Below are 18,237 nucleotides of genomic sequence, written 5' to 3' on the forward strand. Positions count from 1 at the left end.
ATTTTCTATTTAAGGTGGGGCTGGAGGCACACTTCAAATACTGGGAATGCCACACATAACAAAACCTGTATATACACTGGATGAGCATGGAGACTTGTTGAAGCTAGAGAAACTGAAAGATAAGTACAGAAAAATGAGTGAGTATGAGCTCATGTGCAGTTTGTTGATGGGTTTTCTCTTATCTGTAGCTGTAAACCGATACCCGTAGAATCGCATATCTATGACAAAACAACAGCAGTTACACTGGTCAAATAGGTTACGCCAGGGCCAAGTCTATAAAAGACAAGCTTTTAAATCTCACGACAGACTGTCGGCCTGACAAAGCGATACAGGAAACCTCTAAATTAGACTTCCTGTGTTCCTGAGGGCACAAACAAATTGCAACACTGTGCCCAAAAACAAACATGCACAGTGGCTGCTTTCAACACCACTCTCAGACCTTGCCTGAATGTGCTCCAGCCTTCTTCCAAGGGAAGAATTTGAATTTCACAGGTTGTGTTCAAAACCATACTTCTAGCAACTGTGTAAAGAGAGTCACAGTGTAAATGTGTGTGAATGCAGTGCACCTCTCCAGTATTCCAGTTTCTCTCTGTGTGCAGTTCTACGAGTGAACATGCACGGTGATTTGTGTTTCTACTCAACGGTTGTTTGTTCCTGAATGGCTGTTTTTGTTTTTACAACAGAAATGTGTCTGTGTACTTGAATACAAATGAACAAGCCTCTCTGTAAACATTTTTCTGAGCAACTCCGTGTAAGCAGACCATCAGTATCTGATTGACCAGCTGGGGTTGCACATGAGAAATGGCACATCATCCTGGCTGACTGAATCCCCCTCCTCCCTGGATGTGTGTGTATGTCTGTGTGTGGACACACACATGTACAGTACTATCTATACGAGGAGTGGCTAACTCTGAGAGCCGCAGGGGCTGCTGGTCTCAGTTTTCACCTAAAATACAACAACCACCCAAGACCCAAGAAACCAAGTGAGTTAACTGTGTAATCCACAGTTTTTAAAAAATAAATTAGTGTAATTAGAGTAACCACAGAAGCAAGCAGACCCTGTGACTCTCCAGGACCTCGGTTGGACACTTCTGATGTATATTAAGAACAGTATGTGTGTGTGTGTGTGCGTGTGTGGGGTATGTGTGTATGTGTGAGTGTGTGGGGAGGGGGGTGGGGTATATGTGTGTATGTGTGTGTGTGTGTGTGTGGGGAGGGGGGTGGGGTATATGTGTGTATGTGTGTGTGTGTGTGTGGGGAGGGGGGTGGGGTATATGTGTATGTGTATGTGTGTGTGTGTGTGTGTGTGTGTGTGGGGAGGGGGTGGGGTATATGTGTGTATGTGTGTGTGTGTGTGTGGGGAGGGGGGTGGGGTATATGTGTATGTGTGTGTGTGTGTGTGTGTGTGTGGGGAGGGGGGTGGGGTATATGCGTGTATGTGTGTGTGTGTGTGTGTGTGTGTGTGTGTGTGTGTGTGTGTGGGGAGGGGGGTGGGGTATATGCGTGTATGTGTGTGTGTGTGTGTGTGTGGGGAGAGGGGTGGGGTATATGTGTGTATGTGTGTGTGTGTGTGGGGAGAGGGGTGGGGTATATGTGTGTATGTGTGTATGTGTGTGTGTGTGTGGGGAGGGGGGTGGGGTATATGTGTATGTGTGTGTGTGTGTGTGTGTGTGTGTGGGGAGGGGGGTGGGGTATATGCGTGTATGTGTGTGTGTGTGTGGGGAGGGGGGTGGGGTATATGTGTGTATGTGTGTGTGTGTGGGGAGGGGGGTGGGGTATATGTGTATGTGTGTGTGTGTGTGTGTGTGTGTGTGGGGAGGGGGGTGGGGTATATGCGTGTATGTGTGTGTATGTGTGTGTGTGTGTGTGGGGAGGGGGGTGGGGTATATGTGTGTATGTGTGTGTACGTGTGCGGGTTTGGGTTTTGGGTGTGCGGGTGCGTTCGTGCGCGAGGCACTCACAGGGGACAGTTTCTGGATGAGGTCGTGGGCCACGTGCACCAGGTTCTTGTCCTCGTGCAGACTCTTCTGGAAGCGCCGGCTCTCCTCCTCCTCCAGCAGGTCGAAGTCGTCGGCCGCGTCCAGCAGGGCCTGGATGAGCCCCTTCCAGGACCGGAGGGCCGGGACCTGGGGGGCCACGGCCGAGCTGATGCCCGTCCCCACCACCAGCACCAGCTCCGCCGCACGCTTAGTCTTCAAGCTGGGCAGCAGCTTCCTGGGGGGGGACATAGGGCCACGGTCACGGCCTCAGCGGACACTTATTTAACATATACCGTATTTCAACTCAGAGAATATACACGTCAATACAACAACAATTTGAAAGGAAAATAAGTAGTAATAAAGTAATTTTTTTTTTAATTAAAATTTTTTTTTTAAAATAAATAAGTAAGATTCAAAAGGAAATAATGAAATCATTTTAAATAGTGACTTAGAATACATAGTAAAAATAAATATAATAAATTAAAATGACTTAAAACATTCACTTAAAACACTCACAAGTCAGGCTAACCAGATTATTTATCATCACTTTGAATTCATTTATGGACACTAAGTTCCTGGCATCTGAAGCACTAAATCTGAAAGTTGTTTTCCTAAATTTGTCCTGATCCTAGGAACCTGAAGTGATAACCAATCCTGAGAGCATGTCCAATGGATACCTTACCGAAATATTCACACTCCACTTGTAACCCAAAAGCGTAACTACCTTAAAATCCAATGAGAAATATTAACACATAGGGAACCACGGTATTACCCATTGGTAAACCAAAACAATAAGAATTTAATAATGAATAAATAATAATAATAATAATAATAATAATAATAATAATAATATTAATAATAATATTGTACTTTAAAATAATAATAATGTAAAAATACTGAAAATGCATCTAACCTAGCTCCTGATAACAGTATGACAATTTTATTTCGCTAATTTTGTAACAAGCTTTGAGAACACAAATTAGTGTCTATATCTAGTAGCAGTAAGCACGCCATGACCTTACAAACAGATATCACCTTTCTGAGCCATCGGCCAAGCTCTTTAAAACGGCCGTCTGACCATGCCAGTCTTATTTTGATCAACGTAACCGAAATAAGGATTAGGTATGGATTAGGACACAAAGCGTGGGACAGTGTCGCGCTGGAGCACCTGGGCTTTTTGCCATCGGAGTCGACGTCATCCTGGGCGGGCCGCTTTTCCTTCTTCGCGGTCACCACGGTGGCCATCCAGCTCCTGCAACGGGTGCACAGCCGAGCGGAACTCTCGTCAAGAGCCTCTCAGATCTGTCAACGCTCCACATCTCAGACTTTTTGTATGTTATATAAATGGTAAATAGGCTACCAGGCAGAATGTGCCAAATCCTTAGGATGGCAGAGGCAACTCTTCAATTATATCCAGAGCCTGTCTTAATAGCGAGAGCTCTTGCATTCACGTATGAAAAACATAAACTACACTGCTTTCCTTTGTTTTTGGCTCTTGCACAGTTTGAATCAGAATGAATGGTGTATGGCACATTAATGCGATACACTATTAAACCGGGTCGTGTAACAGTTTATTAAAAACAAAAAGTGAAAGTGTTTTGGAAACACTGACCCACTCCGTACTATTAACTTACATACAGTGACCACCTATCGGAGGAATCATGCCACATAAAGTCGTGTCTTTGTGTAAATGACCGCTTTGTATGCGCGGAAGTAGTAAATTCCACTTTATTCCTCAGGTTCCTCTCAGCCAATGGCGTCAGCGTTTCCATATTTACCATATGCCAAAATGCCAAAGATTTATCGCTGACACGGAATTATCCCAAATCTTCAGGGATCTCAGTAATATATGATGGGACTTTATTATTGCAATTTGCAATAATAAAGTCCCAAGTGTGTACGATTTTTAACTGTAAATTGACTTATACATTAGTACACTTACAAAGCATTTTTTAATTAGAAAAATATATTTATTTTGGGCCCATTAATGCCTGTCGTTTCTGTTGCGGTTTTAAACTCAGATTATTACATGAAGTCGAATTGCTCTCAAATGTAAATTACAGAAATTACTACGAATTGCTAGCACTAGATATGGGATCTAACATTTATTTCCACGATAAACCCGTACACAAAGTATGATAACGTCACATAGCTAGCAACTTCATAATAGGATAGTAAAATGGATAGCCAGCTGTCCAAGCAGACACGTGTGTGGGTTAATCTCGTCACTATTTTCCATTTTTATATTAGACAACATTTCCCGACGACAAAGCAATCAACAAAAGCAGGTGAGCTAAATGACACGTTTGAACTTTCTCTCCGACTAACATTTACTCAGCAAAATAATAATTTAAGTTAGCAACTTACCACCCAGAAACTCCTACACTAGGCTGTCTTCTATATACGTTAAACTAACGACCGTATGGTATAAAATCTGTCAAATTTTGATTCGCTATTTCGACAGCTGCATCTTTTGGAGCCTAACGGATTCTCTTTCATTCGCTCCTACTGTCCAACTACTGAAATCCACTCGAAATCACGGACGAAGGTACAGGGTCAGCTACGGCGTCCAGCAAAGGACATACTAAAGTAAACAGGCAGACACCTCGATTGAGTGACGTAGCTATATCTCAGGGAAAGGGTTGTTAGTTCTTTTGCACACCATTCTATTAGTTTAGCCAGTACTATTTTATGAAACCGGCAGTTCAGCCACTGAAATCACGCTCACACATAATCTATATACTTGCAGATTAAGCTAATGCTCTCCAACTCTGCCAGGGCCATGGTTACAGTGTCATCTTCTGTTTTTTCCGAAAAGCTTTGTGAACCAAATCTACTGGGCCCTAACAATGCTAATACAAATATTTGTAATGTAACGTGTGCAAATTGTTAGTGTCTATAGAGGATAATAAAAAGGAAAAACGGATGGAAACTTGCAAACATGCCATGTCACATTTCCAGTTCAAAGTTATTAACAAATAGAACTTTAATGGACTTTGGCTTCAGTTTTCATTTATTTTATTCAGCTTCTCTTTCCCCAAATGGAAAATTTTGTATCAAAGCGTTTTTATTGGGTCAACAAGGCAACTAGATGAATACTAATGTAGAAAAAGTGTGATACAAATAGAAACAGATCATTGTACCACCAATGTACGTTGTTCTATGTAAAATAACCATTTGGAAAGAAAGACAGAAAACAGGTCACCCAGTTTAATCCATTGGTTTATTTGACCACATCATAACTCCAGCCCAAAACCGACAAAACTGGCCTCTTGGGCACTTTAAGCAGAAATCCATTCATTGGCATTAGATTTGAACAAAGTGATACTTTCCCTCTCCTTTTCCCAGACTAGACACCAAATGGAAATAAAATAAAAAATAGGAAACCAATCTCTTTCAGCAATTACAAACCAAAGTATAAAAATTTATCGTCTTCGCTCTTCTTCGCTCTCTCGAGTCGCGTATCGCACGGGAAGGCGCTCAGCGCGGCGAGCTGAAGGGGCTTGTGTGTGTGCGTTATTACATCAAAATTACGTTCGCGACAGGCCTCTGTTATCCAAGTCTTTCACCTGCGGGAGAGGGCAGAGGAAGTCAGAGCTGAACACCACACTAACAAAGGACTTCACTTCTGGCTATGCACAAGTTGTTTGTCAAATTATGATATTTAATATTTCCACAATCGAGCAGAAGTGGGTTGGATGGTGTAATGGGTAGACAGTGTAGTTTTTGTGGCAGATGCTCCATGATTTAATTGCTATCCTGAGCCACTCACAAAGCTCTGACTCAGCCAAAGCACCGGAGGCCACTGGACTTGCCAGAACCTTCAGACATACCCATGAAGCACTAGTGCATTTGTAGTCTTTATATGACAACTCTAGCCCCTGATGCGACACTTTTTGCTATCCAAGTAAAACAGTGGTGTGTGTGTGTGTGTGTGTGTGTGTGTGTGTGTGTGTGTGCGTACAATAAGTACTAAGTGCAATACAGACGCTCAAATTGTAACATTAAGCTATGACTACCTCAATTGTGGCTTTCCCACTTCCTTGGTGAGACTATTGGATACAACCACAACTTTTGATTAAAATATCAGAAATGTACAATAATGATTAGGACACATTTTAAACCTGTAATCACTTCTGTGCATGTATGCCAATATACAGGAGTACACTACCTCCACCAAAACTACCAGTACACTACCTCTTTTAACCTCCACCAACAGAGTTGAGGGTTACAGGGAAGGGAAGAACAGGGCAGGGAAGAACACATCCTTTTTTGACAACAAATGCCCAAAGCGGGGTGGCATGGTGTCTCAAAAAAAGGCACACAACTTCGGCTACATTTTATGGCACGCAACACCATGAAAACGTTGTGTGCCTTTCAGCAGGGCGGTGTTGGTCTGGCTGCTGAGCAAACAGGCGATCTGCCATGTGGTGATGCAACAACCAATTTAAGTAGAAATTAAAGAGGCATATTTCATGCCAGATTTGAGATACAGTCATGAAAATGTAATCACCTGATCTGAAACGCCCAAAAAAAAAAAAAAAACCTTTTGGCGAATATCCGACATGGAACTGGCACAGCTTGACAATGGAATAGTGCTGGTAAAAATACACCCTCTAGAACAGGGGTGTCAAACTGAATTCCCAGGGGGCCGCAGTTTACATCTTTTTGTGGTTTCCTTTCAATCAGCTGTCAATTAAGGCCTCAAGAACAACGTGTGTGGATTATTTAGCCAATCAATGACGTAAATGAAGCACAGGTTCTGAGAACCCGAAAAACCAGAAGACACTGCGGCCCTCCAGGACTGGAGTTTGACACCTGTGCTCTAGAAGAATGCCGTCTTCTAATTAATTTTTTCTTCAAATTCACAAAACGGCTTCTTGCAGACGGTAATAAGGCCCTTGTCAATCCTGACCAGATCGCGCTCTGTAAGTTTTAGGGTGGGGTCTGGTCACTATAGGCATTATAGACCCTGACCAGCCAGTGCTCTCAGTATTAGCGTGCGGTTTGACAGTGGTAGAGGCTTTGTGTACCTTATATATTCTGACCAACCAGTGCTCTGTGAGTGTTAGCATGTGTTTGACAGTGGTAGAGGCCTTATGTACCTTGTATATTCTGACCAGCCAGTGCTCTGTGGTGTAGGCCTCCTCCAGCACGTCCAGCTCAAAGTCCTTGTTGCCGATCTCAGCATTCCTCACCCTGTCATAGCCAGGGGGGCGCTCTGGGAGAAAAGACAAGAATGAGCCACACTGCATAATATAAAGTAGCCAGAGTAAGTCACTTCAGCAGCATTTGGTAACGCAATGTTAATACACCCATACGCAGTCAACACCCTGCTCTTTAAATGTGTGTGGAATAAAGCCCCCCCCACATTAGTCATACTGGCTACTGGTAAGGATGTATTATTGTATCCATATATGGTCACCCCGGCTGTTGGGCATCAATCAATTCCACTATGCAGCATCCAGTCTGTTAAGGAGTTTGTTTTTTTTTTTTGGTTTTTTTTTTGGGTCCATATATGGTCCTCCTGGCAGTTAAATACAAATCCATGAATCTCAACAGCAGCAGGGCTGGATGGCGCCATTTTTGGGCCCGGGGCGGGGCACTCACTGGCTTCGGTGTACACCTGGCCAAAGCGGTAGTAGCACATCTTGTACATCAGGCAGTTGAGCAGCACGGGGGAGCCCTCGCGGTCCACGCGGAACTCTCCGGTAGGCGTGTAGTAGTCGTGCTCCTTGATATGCCGCCCGGTGTCCGTGCTTCCTCCGATTCGCACCATCCACAGGAACTTGTTAATGTCTGCGAGAGGGACATTCACACAACATGTTCATAATGTACATACACTCTTATATCCTAACGTAACTCTTGACAATCCACATATCTTGTCTGTGAGATCGATCAAGAGACACGAACAAGTGACCTTGGAATTATGAGGTTCAGCAAAACTCAAATGCAAGGCAGTTATTCATATATCAAAATGACACCCTAAAAGTACTGAATGTGAATCTACAATATCAAAATCCTATCAAATTGCCATAAAAATTATTTATGACACTAACTCATAAATGTCAGATAGAACCTTATAATTCTACAGTCTCAAGGACAGTGCTCATAATTTCCATATACCAATATATTCTAACTCCTGACAATCCACAAGTCCAAACAGTGGTTATATCAATGCATTTGCAGTCTAAATTAATTCCCATGGAACATGTGTATTTGTATTACCAATAAGGTGCATCCATAATTAAGATACATAATATGGCATACATAAACATGCATAACAGTTGTATTTGTTTAGAATATATTACGTGGTAACAATACTTCAAAGGCATTGCATATTTATATGACCATGGCTAGCATTAGGCTACATGGTTTCTTTGCAAGTTACTTTAACTGTTCACAGTAAACAACTGTGGTACAAGTCTGGTTTTAAAAACTGGCCTTATGGGATATCTTCCCCATTAAAGCAAATACTACTCACACTACTCCAGGTTAATTTAATTACATTAATTAACTGAAATTAAGCAATCAAATCTATTTTTGTCTAACGCAGAGCCCGATTCCTTCAATTTCACGCACAGGAGGGGAAAGAGAGTTGTACCAAAAAAAAAAAAAAAAAAGAAGAGGCACTGTGTGCAAAGTAGATGTCAATAAATTGTAAGAAGTGAAAAATCAGGTTTGACAGAACAATTTCCAACTGTAGGCCTGCCACGGCCACAGGGAACAGCAGTCTGCGTGACACTCTTTTGACACACCGTCTGATGAATATCCCGTCAGTCCACCGAAGATCACCAGCACATAGCTAACATCCAGCTCCCGCATGATCTCATAGGCCCTCTCCTCAGTGGACGCCATGGCCTGCAGGGGGAGACAAATCCCTGTCAGTATAAAGCGGGGTATATAATGAGGTCCAGGAGTGTCAGTGACGTTTTTGTACTGGTTTTTGTTCCATCTGAGCTCGATCACGAGTGATCGATGAATGATTAAGAGCAGAGGTATAATATCCGGGGGTCAGAAAGTAAAAGTCCCGCCATGCGTTTCTTCCACCCATTAACTCAAGCCAGCTGATTTCATTACCCAGTTCTACCTCCTGGCTGAAGAATAGTGCTAATTAGCAAATCCACATCATTAGAACAAAATACTGGGGAGGACTTTTACTTTCTGAACCTGGATTTTACACCTCCGATTTAGAGTCTGAGCCTCAATATCCTGAATGGTGAAACACTGCAAATGGTCACCTGGATTCATTAAACCTGACTAATTTGAAATAATCTGTTTGTGTAGTTATCGGTTTGGATGGAGCTAAATCCAGGACCGTCTCTGGCACTCCAGGACCAGGTTGTAGCATTCAGGTACAGGGCTAACGCGGCAGGTCCAGCGGGCTGCTGACCTGGCCCACTCTGGAGATGTGGGTGTTGTTCCACGTGTTGTTGTCCACCAGGATGGTCCGATTGGCCATGGCCGTTATCTGATACCCATAATCCCACCACGACATCACTTTGGCGTCCTGGAAACCACGCGGAGAGAGAGAGTCATTTAATCATTTCATTTATTACTATACCCGTTTCTTGAGGGGCCTTGACAATTTAGTGGTTATACAAGTTTGAAATATAATCTTCCCTTCACGACCAATCACAGTCAAGGAACTGCACAAATTGCTTACAACAAAAAAACAATTTGTTCAAAAGGACTTAGCATAAAGATAAATGCACAGCGTGTATTATCAACAGCTGAATAGCGTGAACCTGAGCTGCATTCTGATTGGTGCAGAGGCGGCTCCCCAATCCCGCGCTCACCTCGGGGGTGTTGTGTCTCAGCCAATAGTAGGCCTCGCGGAAATCGTCGAAGATGATGCGGCTGCCGTCGCCGCCGCGGGCGGAGAGCACGATGGAGGGCGAGGAGTAGGCCTCGCTTGTCACCCAGGTGGAGTGGAAGGTGTAGGTGATGAGGAAGAAGGCCATGACGAGAATCATCCCGCTGGCCACCTGCAGACACGCCCGCACGAACCGTCACATCGTATTACCGTCACTCACACGTGGGCTCGAGTGCATCAATGAGCTGTGTGTGAAGTCTGTGCTCATTTTCTTCACGCTCTTTTCACCATTTTCTCCCAATCCAGAAAGCCCAATTGTATTCAAGAGCTGTGCAGCCCTTCGCAGTCATCAATTTGAAACAAGGAAATGTGTGCACTCTTCTAACACCAGTGACCCAGGAACCCCCCCCCCCCCCCCATGTCTGCACCTAGCTTTCATAACATGATGTTTATTTTGAAGGGGCCCATTCCTGACCTTGCAATACCAGTCTAGCTAATCTAAACCTTGCAGTGCCAGCCTAGCCAATCTCTCATAGGGCATTAACCCATGATAACCTAAGGATTGGGCAATCCAGCCCTGATCTTCTTCCCACCCGGGTAAATAACTGAAGAATTAAGTGCTACAGATTGGCCAGACTGTCTTGCCCCCTGACTCCCAGAGAGGGTGGAAAACTACCATCTTTCGGCCCGTGAGGACTGTGATTTGAGGAACAGGGGTGCACGGTAAGCGCCTCTCACCTCGTTCTTGATGGGGTAGGTGGAGTCCTGCTGCTTCTTGGTCTTCTTGTCAGGACGGCTGATGTCCAGGTTCTTCATGTAGGTGGTGAGCACCTGGGACACACCGATGCCCGACAGGATGCACATGACCGGGGCCAGGACCAGCATGAGACGCACCTGCGGGGACCGTGACGTCACTCACATCGCCATGACGACCAGGCAAGACCACACCGCCGATAGCACCCATGATATCCCCAACTACAGACTTCATTCAAATCATGTAATAATAGTACATGGAAAATATCGTTTTGTCTAGCATGTCTGTATAAATGTTTTTGTGCTACATGTGATGAGTTGGTTGACTTGACGTCAAAACAAAGGAATAAGTACCTCACCGTAACAGAAGCTATGGCAGGTCTGGTAGATGCTACTCTAGAAGGGCAGAAGCCTTACCATGACTGCAGAGAAGTACATGCTGGTGACCCCGTACATGATGATGAAGATCCTGGCGTCGGACAGGTTGTTGAAGCAGTAGTACAGCCCCACTGTTGAGAGGAGGAAACGCATGAGCCGGAATGGCTACTTCCTGCCGTACCTCATGTTTGTGGCTGCCATAGGATAATGTGCATTATCACGGCACAGAACAGCAATATGCAATACACCATGAGCCTCCTGCTTCTCACCAGGGAACATGAAGACCAGCAGCTGCAGGTCAAAGTAGTAGGAGGACCAGGTGGTGGGCTGGTGCTCAGAGACGGAGGCGATGATGGGGATGTTGTTCTTCGCATAGGAGGGGTCCAGCAGGGAGTAGAAGCGCCCCGTCCAGGGAGAGATTTTACCTGCAATACACAAGCAGCAATGCATGGGGGTAAAAACATACTGGCCACTAGTCCTAGTCTAACCACCAACACCAGAGCACATCACAGATCTCAAGTTACCACAATCTAAGTGTTTGAACTGTTGAAAGAGGAGAGGAACTGTTCAGGTGATGGCATCAAAATTATGTTTCGGCCTAATTTCAGTGTAAAATATTCCAATTCGACCATCTAACACAGTGCTCCTCACACCAGGACCAGGAGTGAGGACCATTGATCTAACATGTTTAAAAATGCTGCGTTACCACTTTAATCGTAATCATATTTAATTTAACTGCCAAATGAGGTACTAACTCAGAAGAAGGGGCAGTATATCAGTGCAATTGCGGCACGTACCAGTCAGCATGAGAACTGTCCCCACGGACAGCAGCGCGAAGCCCACCAGGGTGATGACGCTCTTGAAGAGGACCTCAAACTGCTGGGCGTTGAGCTTGCTGCGCAGGAAGTCCACGAAGGCGTGGATCTGGCACAGGCCGAAGACGCCGAACGCAGCCATGTGCTCCGAGGACTGCACCGGCTGCCATGGCAACGAGGGACAGCGGTCAGGTTACCGTCGCATTTCAATCCGGTGGCCAAAAACCCACTCATTGGGGGTTAACGATGTTATTTCAGGCTAGCGGGCTATTCTGGGACAACCGCCTCGCTCAGAATGTGTCAACAACCCAAAAGCGATTAGTTCGGGATCGGAACGCGCGGCTACATATTCCCACAGCATTAACAGAGAGAATACACACACGCACACACACACACAACCAACTGTTCTCTGCACTGCACTCCAAAAATAGCTGAGTCATTATCATAACATTTATGATTCTGCCAAGATCCCACGCACATATTTCAGAGCAGAACCAGACAGGATGGCAGCATTTTATGACTTTTTTTGTATTATTTAAAGACAAGCTCACACGTAAAGGACAATGGGAAAGCTTGTGTTTCATTCCAAGTGGGCAGTGAAAAGGATAAACTGGGGTTGAGCCAAGATACATGCTTCAATGCTAAACCAAAGCCATTTCTCCCTTTTATCCATGCCCAAGGGGCCTATGCAGGATTCATGCGGCTTCAGATTCAGGTGATCTGAAGCCGCAAAATGGCCAACGTCACACATGACCGTGTCACTGCTGCAATAAATGTGTTAAATGTGCCGAATGTGTGAAATTACACCCAACAAAATCTGCCATTTTACATAAAACAAGGCCATTCTGCTGCACTGCAAAAGGTACAAACCTGCAAGTCTTAATTGTCGAAGCCCTCACTGATGCGATCAAAAACCCCAGAAAGTCAGCTAGCCAGGGCAGGAAACTTCTTTCACTAACTGGGCACAGTGACTGCTATATTAAAAAATTCACCAGCCATTATCACGGTTTTCCCAGACAGAGAAGACAAACTTACCACCCACAGAAAAAGAATTACTGGCATTTGGCTGGTGGCAGGAGTTAATTTTGCACCCGGGAACTACCCCTTTAAGAATAACAGCAACCTCCCTGCTTTCAGTCTGTGTTCAACATGTTAATGCGCTGCTCCAGTGAAATGCTTTGCGTTCCACCCATCCTCCTCATACTCAAGCGATATGTGTGCGTGGACTGAGGGGCCTGCCTCACCTGGAACCCCACGAAGGAGATCTGCATGGAGAGCACGGTGCCCAGGCAGTAGACGGTGCAGTAGGCCACGTAGATGCGGTGGGAGAAGCGTCCCGTCAGCATGAGCACCAGCACGTGCAGCGGGATCAGGTTAATCAGGAACACGTAGCCACCCCAGGACGACACCTGCCAGCCCGCGTTCCCATTGGACGGTAAAGAGGGACAGATAGGAGGACCGCGTTAAACCTGCCGTATCATTGGCCGTTTCTTCAGATCAGTCATTAACGCGTTTAACATCACTGCATCAACAGTAATAAAAAAAGATTTTATGTATGTAAAAGTTTTATATACATGTTTTTACAACATCAAAGTAATTGTGCGGCAAGTAATTTTTGCCTAAGAAGAAGGGATGTATGGTTTAATAGGTGTCAAGGTAACTTGTCCAACAGCATATAATACTGACACAAAAAACATGACCTAGAAATAGCTAATCAGAAAATAACACTTCTGTAGCTCTGAAACCTTCTTAACAGCACACCCTGCAGGCAGGAGGTCATCATTACAGCCAAAAGGCGCCTCCAACAATATCGCACAGCCATCCCTTAACCCGCACTCACCATGTAGAAGTAGGCCAGGGCACAGATGGAGGACCAGTAGACAGAGCCGGTCTTCACCGCTTTGATCCACATGTAGTAGGTCAGGAGCATGCAGAAGATGGCGATGCCTGCAGAGAGGAGATGAAAGAATGAACACGACAAACACGGAGCAGTGAGGGACATCCTTTTCTAGAAGATCTGGAAGGAGCCAGGAGGAGCCCCAGATCGGTGGCGCTCGTACCCTCGTTGTCGTAGGAGCCGGCGACGGAGCGGGAAATGTACCCGGGTACCACGGCGATCATGGCCGCGGCGAGGAGCCCGGCCCCGGCATCCTGGCGGGAAAGGACAGACGTGCGAGGTGAGGGACTCACTAATATTCAGCATGTAGGAGTGCTGATCTGGAATCAGGTTTACCGCATCCATTTCTGACCCTTATATTATGAGCCAAAAGGTAAAACTGACCCCAGATCAGCGCACCTGCGCTGAGACCCTTTATGAACACAGGCCCAGACCTGCACTGCATTCCTGCCTTCAATTTGCAACGTGATGGCTTGTGTAGGTGATACCACTCTGTCCATTTACTATTAACCCTTTGAAGAGTAGGTCTTTTTGGAACGGAATTAGTTTCTTGGAACTGTTGATTTCAGTTGTAATCATTGCAAGGCGACATTAGCTCTGGAGGTAAGAGCGGTCGTCTGGGTAGCCGGATCGATCCCGTGCCCTGGGTGTGTCAGTGTCCCATAACCCTCAATTGCCAGACACATAACCCTCAATTGCTCCTGATGAGCAATTGGGTAGGGCAGCCGGTGAATGCGTCTGAATCTGCTTTACATTTTCTGAGAACATGAAAACAGGCAGGAGGAAGAAGCCTGAAATACTCATACATAGGGAACAAAGAATGTTCTCACAATGTTACTGGAATGTTTGTGAATGTTGTAACATTGCCACGACAAGACAGGAGCATTGTGAGAATGTTTTGAATCAGCTTAGTGATGAGGTTACTTCGTGAACACACACACACACACACACACACACACACACACACACACACACACACGCACACACAGTGCCTCACCTTCAGCTCCCTGGTGAAGTGGTAGGTGACGATGACGGTGAAGGAGGAGAAGAGGGGGGCCAGGAAGACGCAGACGTTGCGGATGTCGATGGTGATGTGGAAGAAGTGTAGTGTGTGGTAGAGCAGCGCCGAGGTGATCATCAGGCCTGGAGGGGGAGGGGGAGGGGGAGGAGTCAGCTCCGCTACGCTAATGCTAACACTAACACACACACACCCAAAAACAGGCCTGGGTCAACATCTGTGCTTACTGGGACTGACAAAAACCCTATTTTTCATTTTGTGTTCACAGATTGGCAAGGCAACTTTAGTGAGCGGTGACCACTACTGCAATACACTGAACAAATGTTGGGGAACATAAAAATGAAAACTTGCATATAATTTAATGTTCATTGAATGTAGGCCATAGGTTCATCACGGACAGTTCCATGAATTTTAGACTGCAAACAAAGTCAGCTAGCACACAAAATTCAGTCATCTCAAAGCCTCACCCACACACCACAACTGACATTCTCACAAAGCTAGTGAGCGCATTCATTCCCAATGAATCACATTCAACAGGCTAGCTAACCAAGAGTCATTTCAAATCCATTCCCTCGATGGAGGAGTAGCTGCAACACTCTTTCACTAAAACAATCAGCTCACAATCTCTTGAAGAAAATAATCTCCAAAGCTCTCATAGACACTATCCTCATCGCTCAAAATGTGTTTGAACCCGCTCACAAAAACACACCTACATCTCAAACTCAGTTCCAACCCTCAGACACAGGTGCACACCTCCATCTCTAAAAATAAGTTCCAACACTCTCAAAGACACACTCCTCAATCTCTCAGTGAGTCCAAACAAAGTTGTGTACTTTTGCTCAGGGCAAATTGCCATTTGCAGAGTGTGTTCATGTCCATAAAACGCCATTTGCAGAGTCTGTTCATGTCCATGAAACAAACCCACATACCCACAGCAGTTTCCACTTTCACTGGAATTAGCTCCAATACACCCACACCATTATCCAAAAATCAGGTCCCCCGCAAGGCAGTAACAGTCCACTCCAACGCTGCAGTGCTAGGCAGTACCAAGGCTGCAACACTCTCCCAAACTGCAACTCTATCAAAGAGCTATAGTACGAAACACCAACAGGCAACCATAGTCGTCCTGTAGTTCCAATGGATATGAGAACAGGGGTTCATGAACCTGATTGTGACTTCTCCCATAGTGCTTTCAATCAACTACCTGTTTGAATAGGCAGTGCTCACGAAATCAATTAGTCACTGAACATATGACAGCTACCCTCATTTGGAGGGCATCATCATGAAGCCTGATTCTTTCATTTTGTGGTGGTTCCAGCATCTCATCTCAAAGTAACATGTTTATAATCATCCCATTGGTAAGCAGAAACCGTGTATTAATGCATGTATTGGATTATTCATCTCTCGTGTCCTTGGTGAAGCCAAGCTGACTGTGTCCATGGAAACCAGAGAGAGAACCCTGGAAGTGTAGCCCGTTTCATTTGTACCAGGGTAGATTGTGCCACCAATGATCCTGCCCAGTGGATACCATGCTCGGTCGTCAAACCAGTTATGGAATTTGTAGAATCCCTCTTCCGCCAAGAAACGGGTGGTACGGTAGTTGAAATACCTAAGAACAAATGGAAAGAACAAAAATACTCAGCCTACTTAAAAATCCACTAAATCTATATCACAGACATGTATTTTTCCATTCACCATCAGACGGTGCTAAAATAAACAGGAACTAGCGGTTACCATGATATGTCTCTTATAAACCACACAGACACTTAGAGGAAAAGAAGGAAAGCTTACGGATCAAACTCGTGGATAACACTCTCGAACCTCAGCACTGAGAACAGCCGGGTGGAGAAAGCTATTGACATAGAAAGAGAAAAAGAAGTTACATTTTGTCCTGATGGCACCATAGAAACATCTGAGAGGTCCATTATTTACACCACTGAATGCAGACATGGAGACGTGCAAAACACTCAAGACCTTGAGTCACACATTACTACAATGTGGGGAGTCAGGGTCGTGCCATAAGTCTTGAACAGAGGGGGCTTCGGGGGCACTTACACAGGATGGCAGCCATGGAGAGGATGAGCAGCTTTAGAAGCGTGTCCTGCTTCTCGTAGGACAGCCGCAAGAAGCCCAGCTTGGTCATCTTTGCGAGGGGGGGAGGGAGGACCAACCCTAAATACCTACAGAGAAAAGGACCACAGCCATCAGCTGCATCCCCATAGCAACCTAGGCTATTCAAATTCAACAGACATCATGACGGTGGAAGCAGAACTTCAGGGTAGTTTGCGGAATGCGTGGATCGGTGTGGGTGTATGTTGGTTGGGGGGGGTGGTTGCCGGTTTTTCTACTGAAGTCCTGGGTTGAACAGTAAGCTACATTGTCATGTTTTCTTAATCATGAAATGCTACCATGCGCAATAACTATTAGTACAAATTTCCTTGTGCCGTATTTAAAATGAGGCGAACGCGCTTCCTGACTCCGTGAACAACTAGACTGACGTGGACTTCCGGTTGTACGTTAAGAGAATGTTTCCACATTTAGCTTTTTAGAAGAAAGCTGATGAATGATCTGCAAATGGAATCAAGGTTACTTTTCTGTGTCCGTGCAAGGGTAATAGCTAACGTTAGTTAACTACAAATAATTTTCCAGGCTAATCGACGTTAAAATGCACGACACCAAAAACGAGTCACTGCTGCGCAAGTAGCATCGAGTTGAGCTACATGACCTTAAGGTTACGATATCAAGTTCAAGTCCCGCAATCAATTGCGATTCAAATCGAATACCAACAGAAAATAAATCGGGAAAGAGTTTCTCTTCAAATGCTTACTGGAGAGCCACTGTTAGGACACGTTCGGAAAGGAACCCTCAAAATCTGACAATTGAAAATGTGGCTGATGCCGACGCTACGCAAGCATTGTTACGACCTCACTTTTTGACAGTTTAATGGAATCTGGATGGCTAGAACGACGTTTTCTAAAACCCAGTCTACATTTGTGTATTGCCCCCATTTATCATCTTCTAGCTAAGTTAGCTACTGCTAAACGTTACAAATGACTAGCTAACGTTAGCTGAAAAGATGCTAAGTTAGTCTAGACAGTGGACCAGAAACTGTTGGCATGCTGACAGTAACCAATGTTCGAGCAACAGTATCATAAGATTTTGCACATCTATGTTCATATATATTGTAAAGATAGAAACAGTACAAGTTGCCTAGTTTTCTGAATTACCTTCTTTCATTAGCGACTCTCGCCCACTTCTCTTCTGCTTACAGCCACACTTTTCCACACACAAACCGTAGAGCTACTTTAGCCACACCCAACCGGACCTTATTGGCTATACACTTTCTATCTGGTCCTGGTGCCTTTTTTTATTCGTTGAAGGGTTGTCAATCTAAGTTCGACCGGGCGTGTCTCAAAGGTTAAATCAAGTTTCTCTTGGCGATTAGGAATGACGTGTCCATAGCGCAGAACGTTAAACTGACATATTTGACGAATTCATATTATCTTGTTTCCAAACACGGCGCTTGGCTTGGCAAAATAAGTTAGAAAACTGTTACATCAGATTGCATAATTATGGTAGTT

The 18,237-nt window shown here is 44.9% G+C and overlaps 2 protein-coding genes across 3 annotated transcripts in view; both read right to left on the reverse strand.

The window, feature by feature from the left end:
- The window catches only part of LOC133133636 (protein FAM118B-like), a 9,460-nt gene extending 4,926 nt beyond the window's left edge, over nucleotides 1–4,534 (reverse strand). For both annotated transcript variants that reach the window (XM_061249746.1, XM_061249745.1), the window contains exons 1-3: nucleotides 4,347–4,534; nucleotides 3,148–3,231; nucleotides 1,962–2,214 (exon numbers count right to left, since the gene is read on the reverse strand). In XM_061249746.1, coding sequence (XP_061105730.1) covers nucleotides 1,962–2,214; nucleotides 3,148–3,224 — 330 coding nt within the window. In that variant the 5' untranslated portion in view covers nucleotides 3,225–3,231; nucleotides 4,347–4,534. The remainder of the gene's footprint in view (nucleotides 1–1,961; nucleotides 2,215–3,147; nucleotides 3,232–4,346) is intronic.
- Nucleotides 4,535–5,183: 649 nt separating this feature from the next.
- stt3a (STT3 oligosaccharyltransferase complex catalytic subunit A) lies at nucleotides 5,184–17,987 on the reverse strand. Its single transcript, XM_061247325.1, has 18 exons — nucleotides 17,884–17,987; nucleotides 16,712–16,836; nucleotides 16,448–16,508; nucleotides 16,144–16,265; nucleotides 14,636–14,781; nucleotides 13,802–13,892; nucleotides 13,582–13,688; nucleotides 12,986–13,150; nucleotides 11,724–11,904; nucleotides 11,196–11,351; nucleotides 10,966–11,057; nucleotides 10,534–10,689; nucleotides 9,779–9,967; nucleotides 9,373–9,489; nucleotides 8,738–8,840; nucleotides 7,590–7,778; nucleotides 7,085–7,200; nucleotides 5,184–5,548 (listed from the first exon to the last, which is right to left on the reverse strand). Exons 2-18 carry the CDS (start codon nucleotides 16,797–16,799, stop codon nucleotides 5,510–5,512), a joined length of 2,118 nt encoding a protein of 705 aa, XP_061103309.1. The 5' UTR covers nucleotides 16,800–16,836; nucleotides 17,884–17,987; the 3' UTR covers nucleotides 5,184–5,509.
- Between the last annotated feature and the right edge of the window lie 250 nt (nucleotides 17,988–18,237).

Source organism: Conger conger, chromosome 7 (assembly GCF_963514075.1).
Source record: "Conger conger chromosome 7, fConCon1.1, whole genome shotgun sequence".
In the NCBI taxonomy this organism is placed as follows: domain Eukaryota; kingdom Metazoa; phylum Chordata; class Actinopteri; order Anguilliformes; family Congridae; genus Conger; species Conger conger.

Excerpts from the sequence above, each read along its gene's own strand:
- stt3a (XM_061247325.1), bottom strand. The coding sequence starts at position 16,799 with ATGACCAAGCTGGGCTTCTTGCGGCTGTCCTACGAGAAGCAGGACACG. Across the intron at positions 14,782-16,143 it reads TGGTGGCACAATCTACCCTG|GCCTGATGATCACCTCGGCG; the intron begins GTACAAATGAAA and ends CTCCCCCTCCAG. Across the intron at positions 9,490-9,778 it reads TGAGACACAACACCCCCGAG|GACGCCAAAGTGATGTCGTG; the intron begins GTGAGCGCGGGA and ends CGTGGTTTCCAG.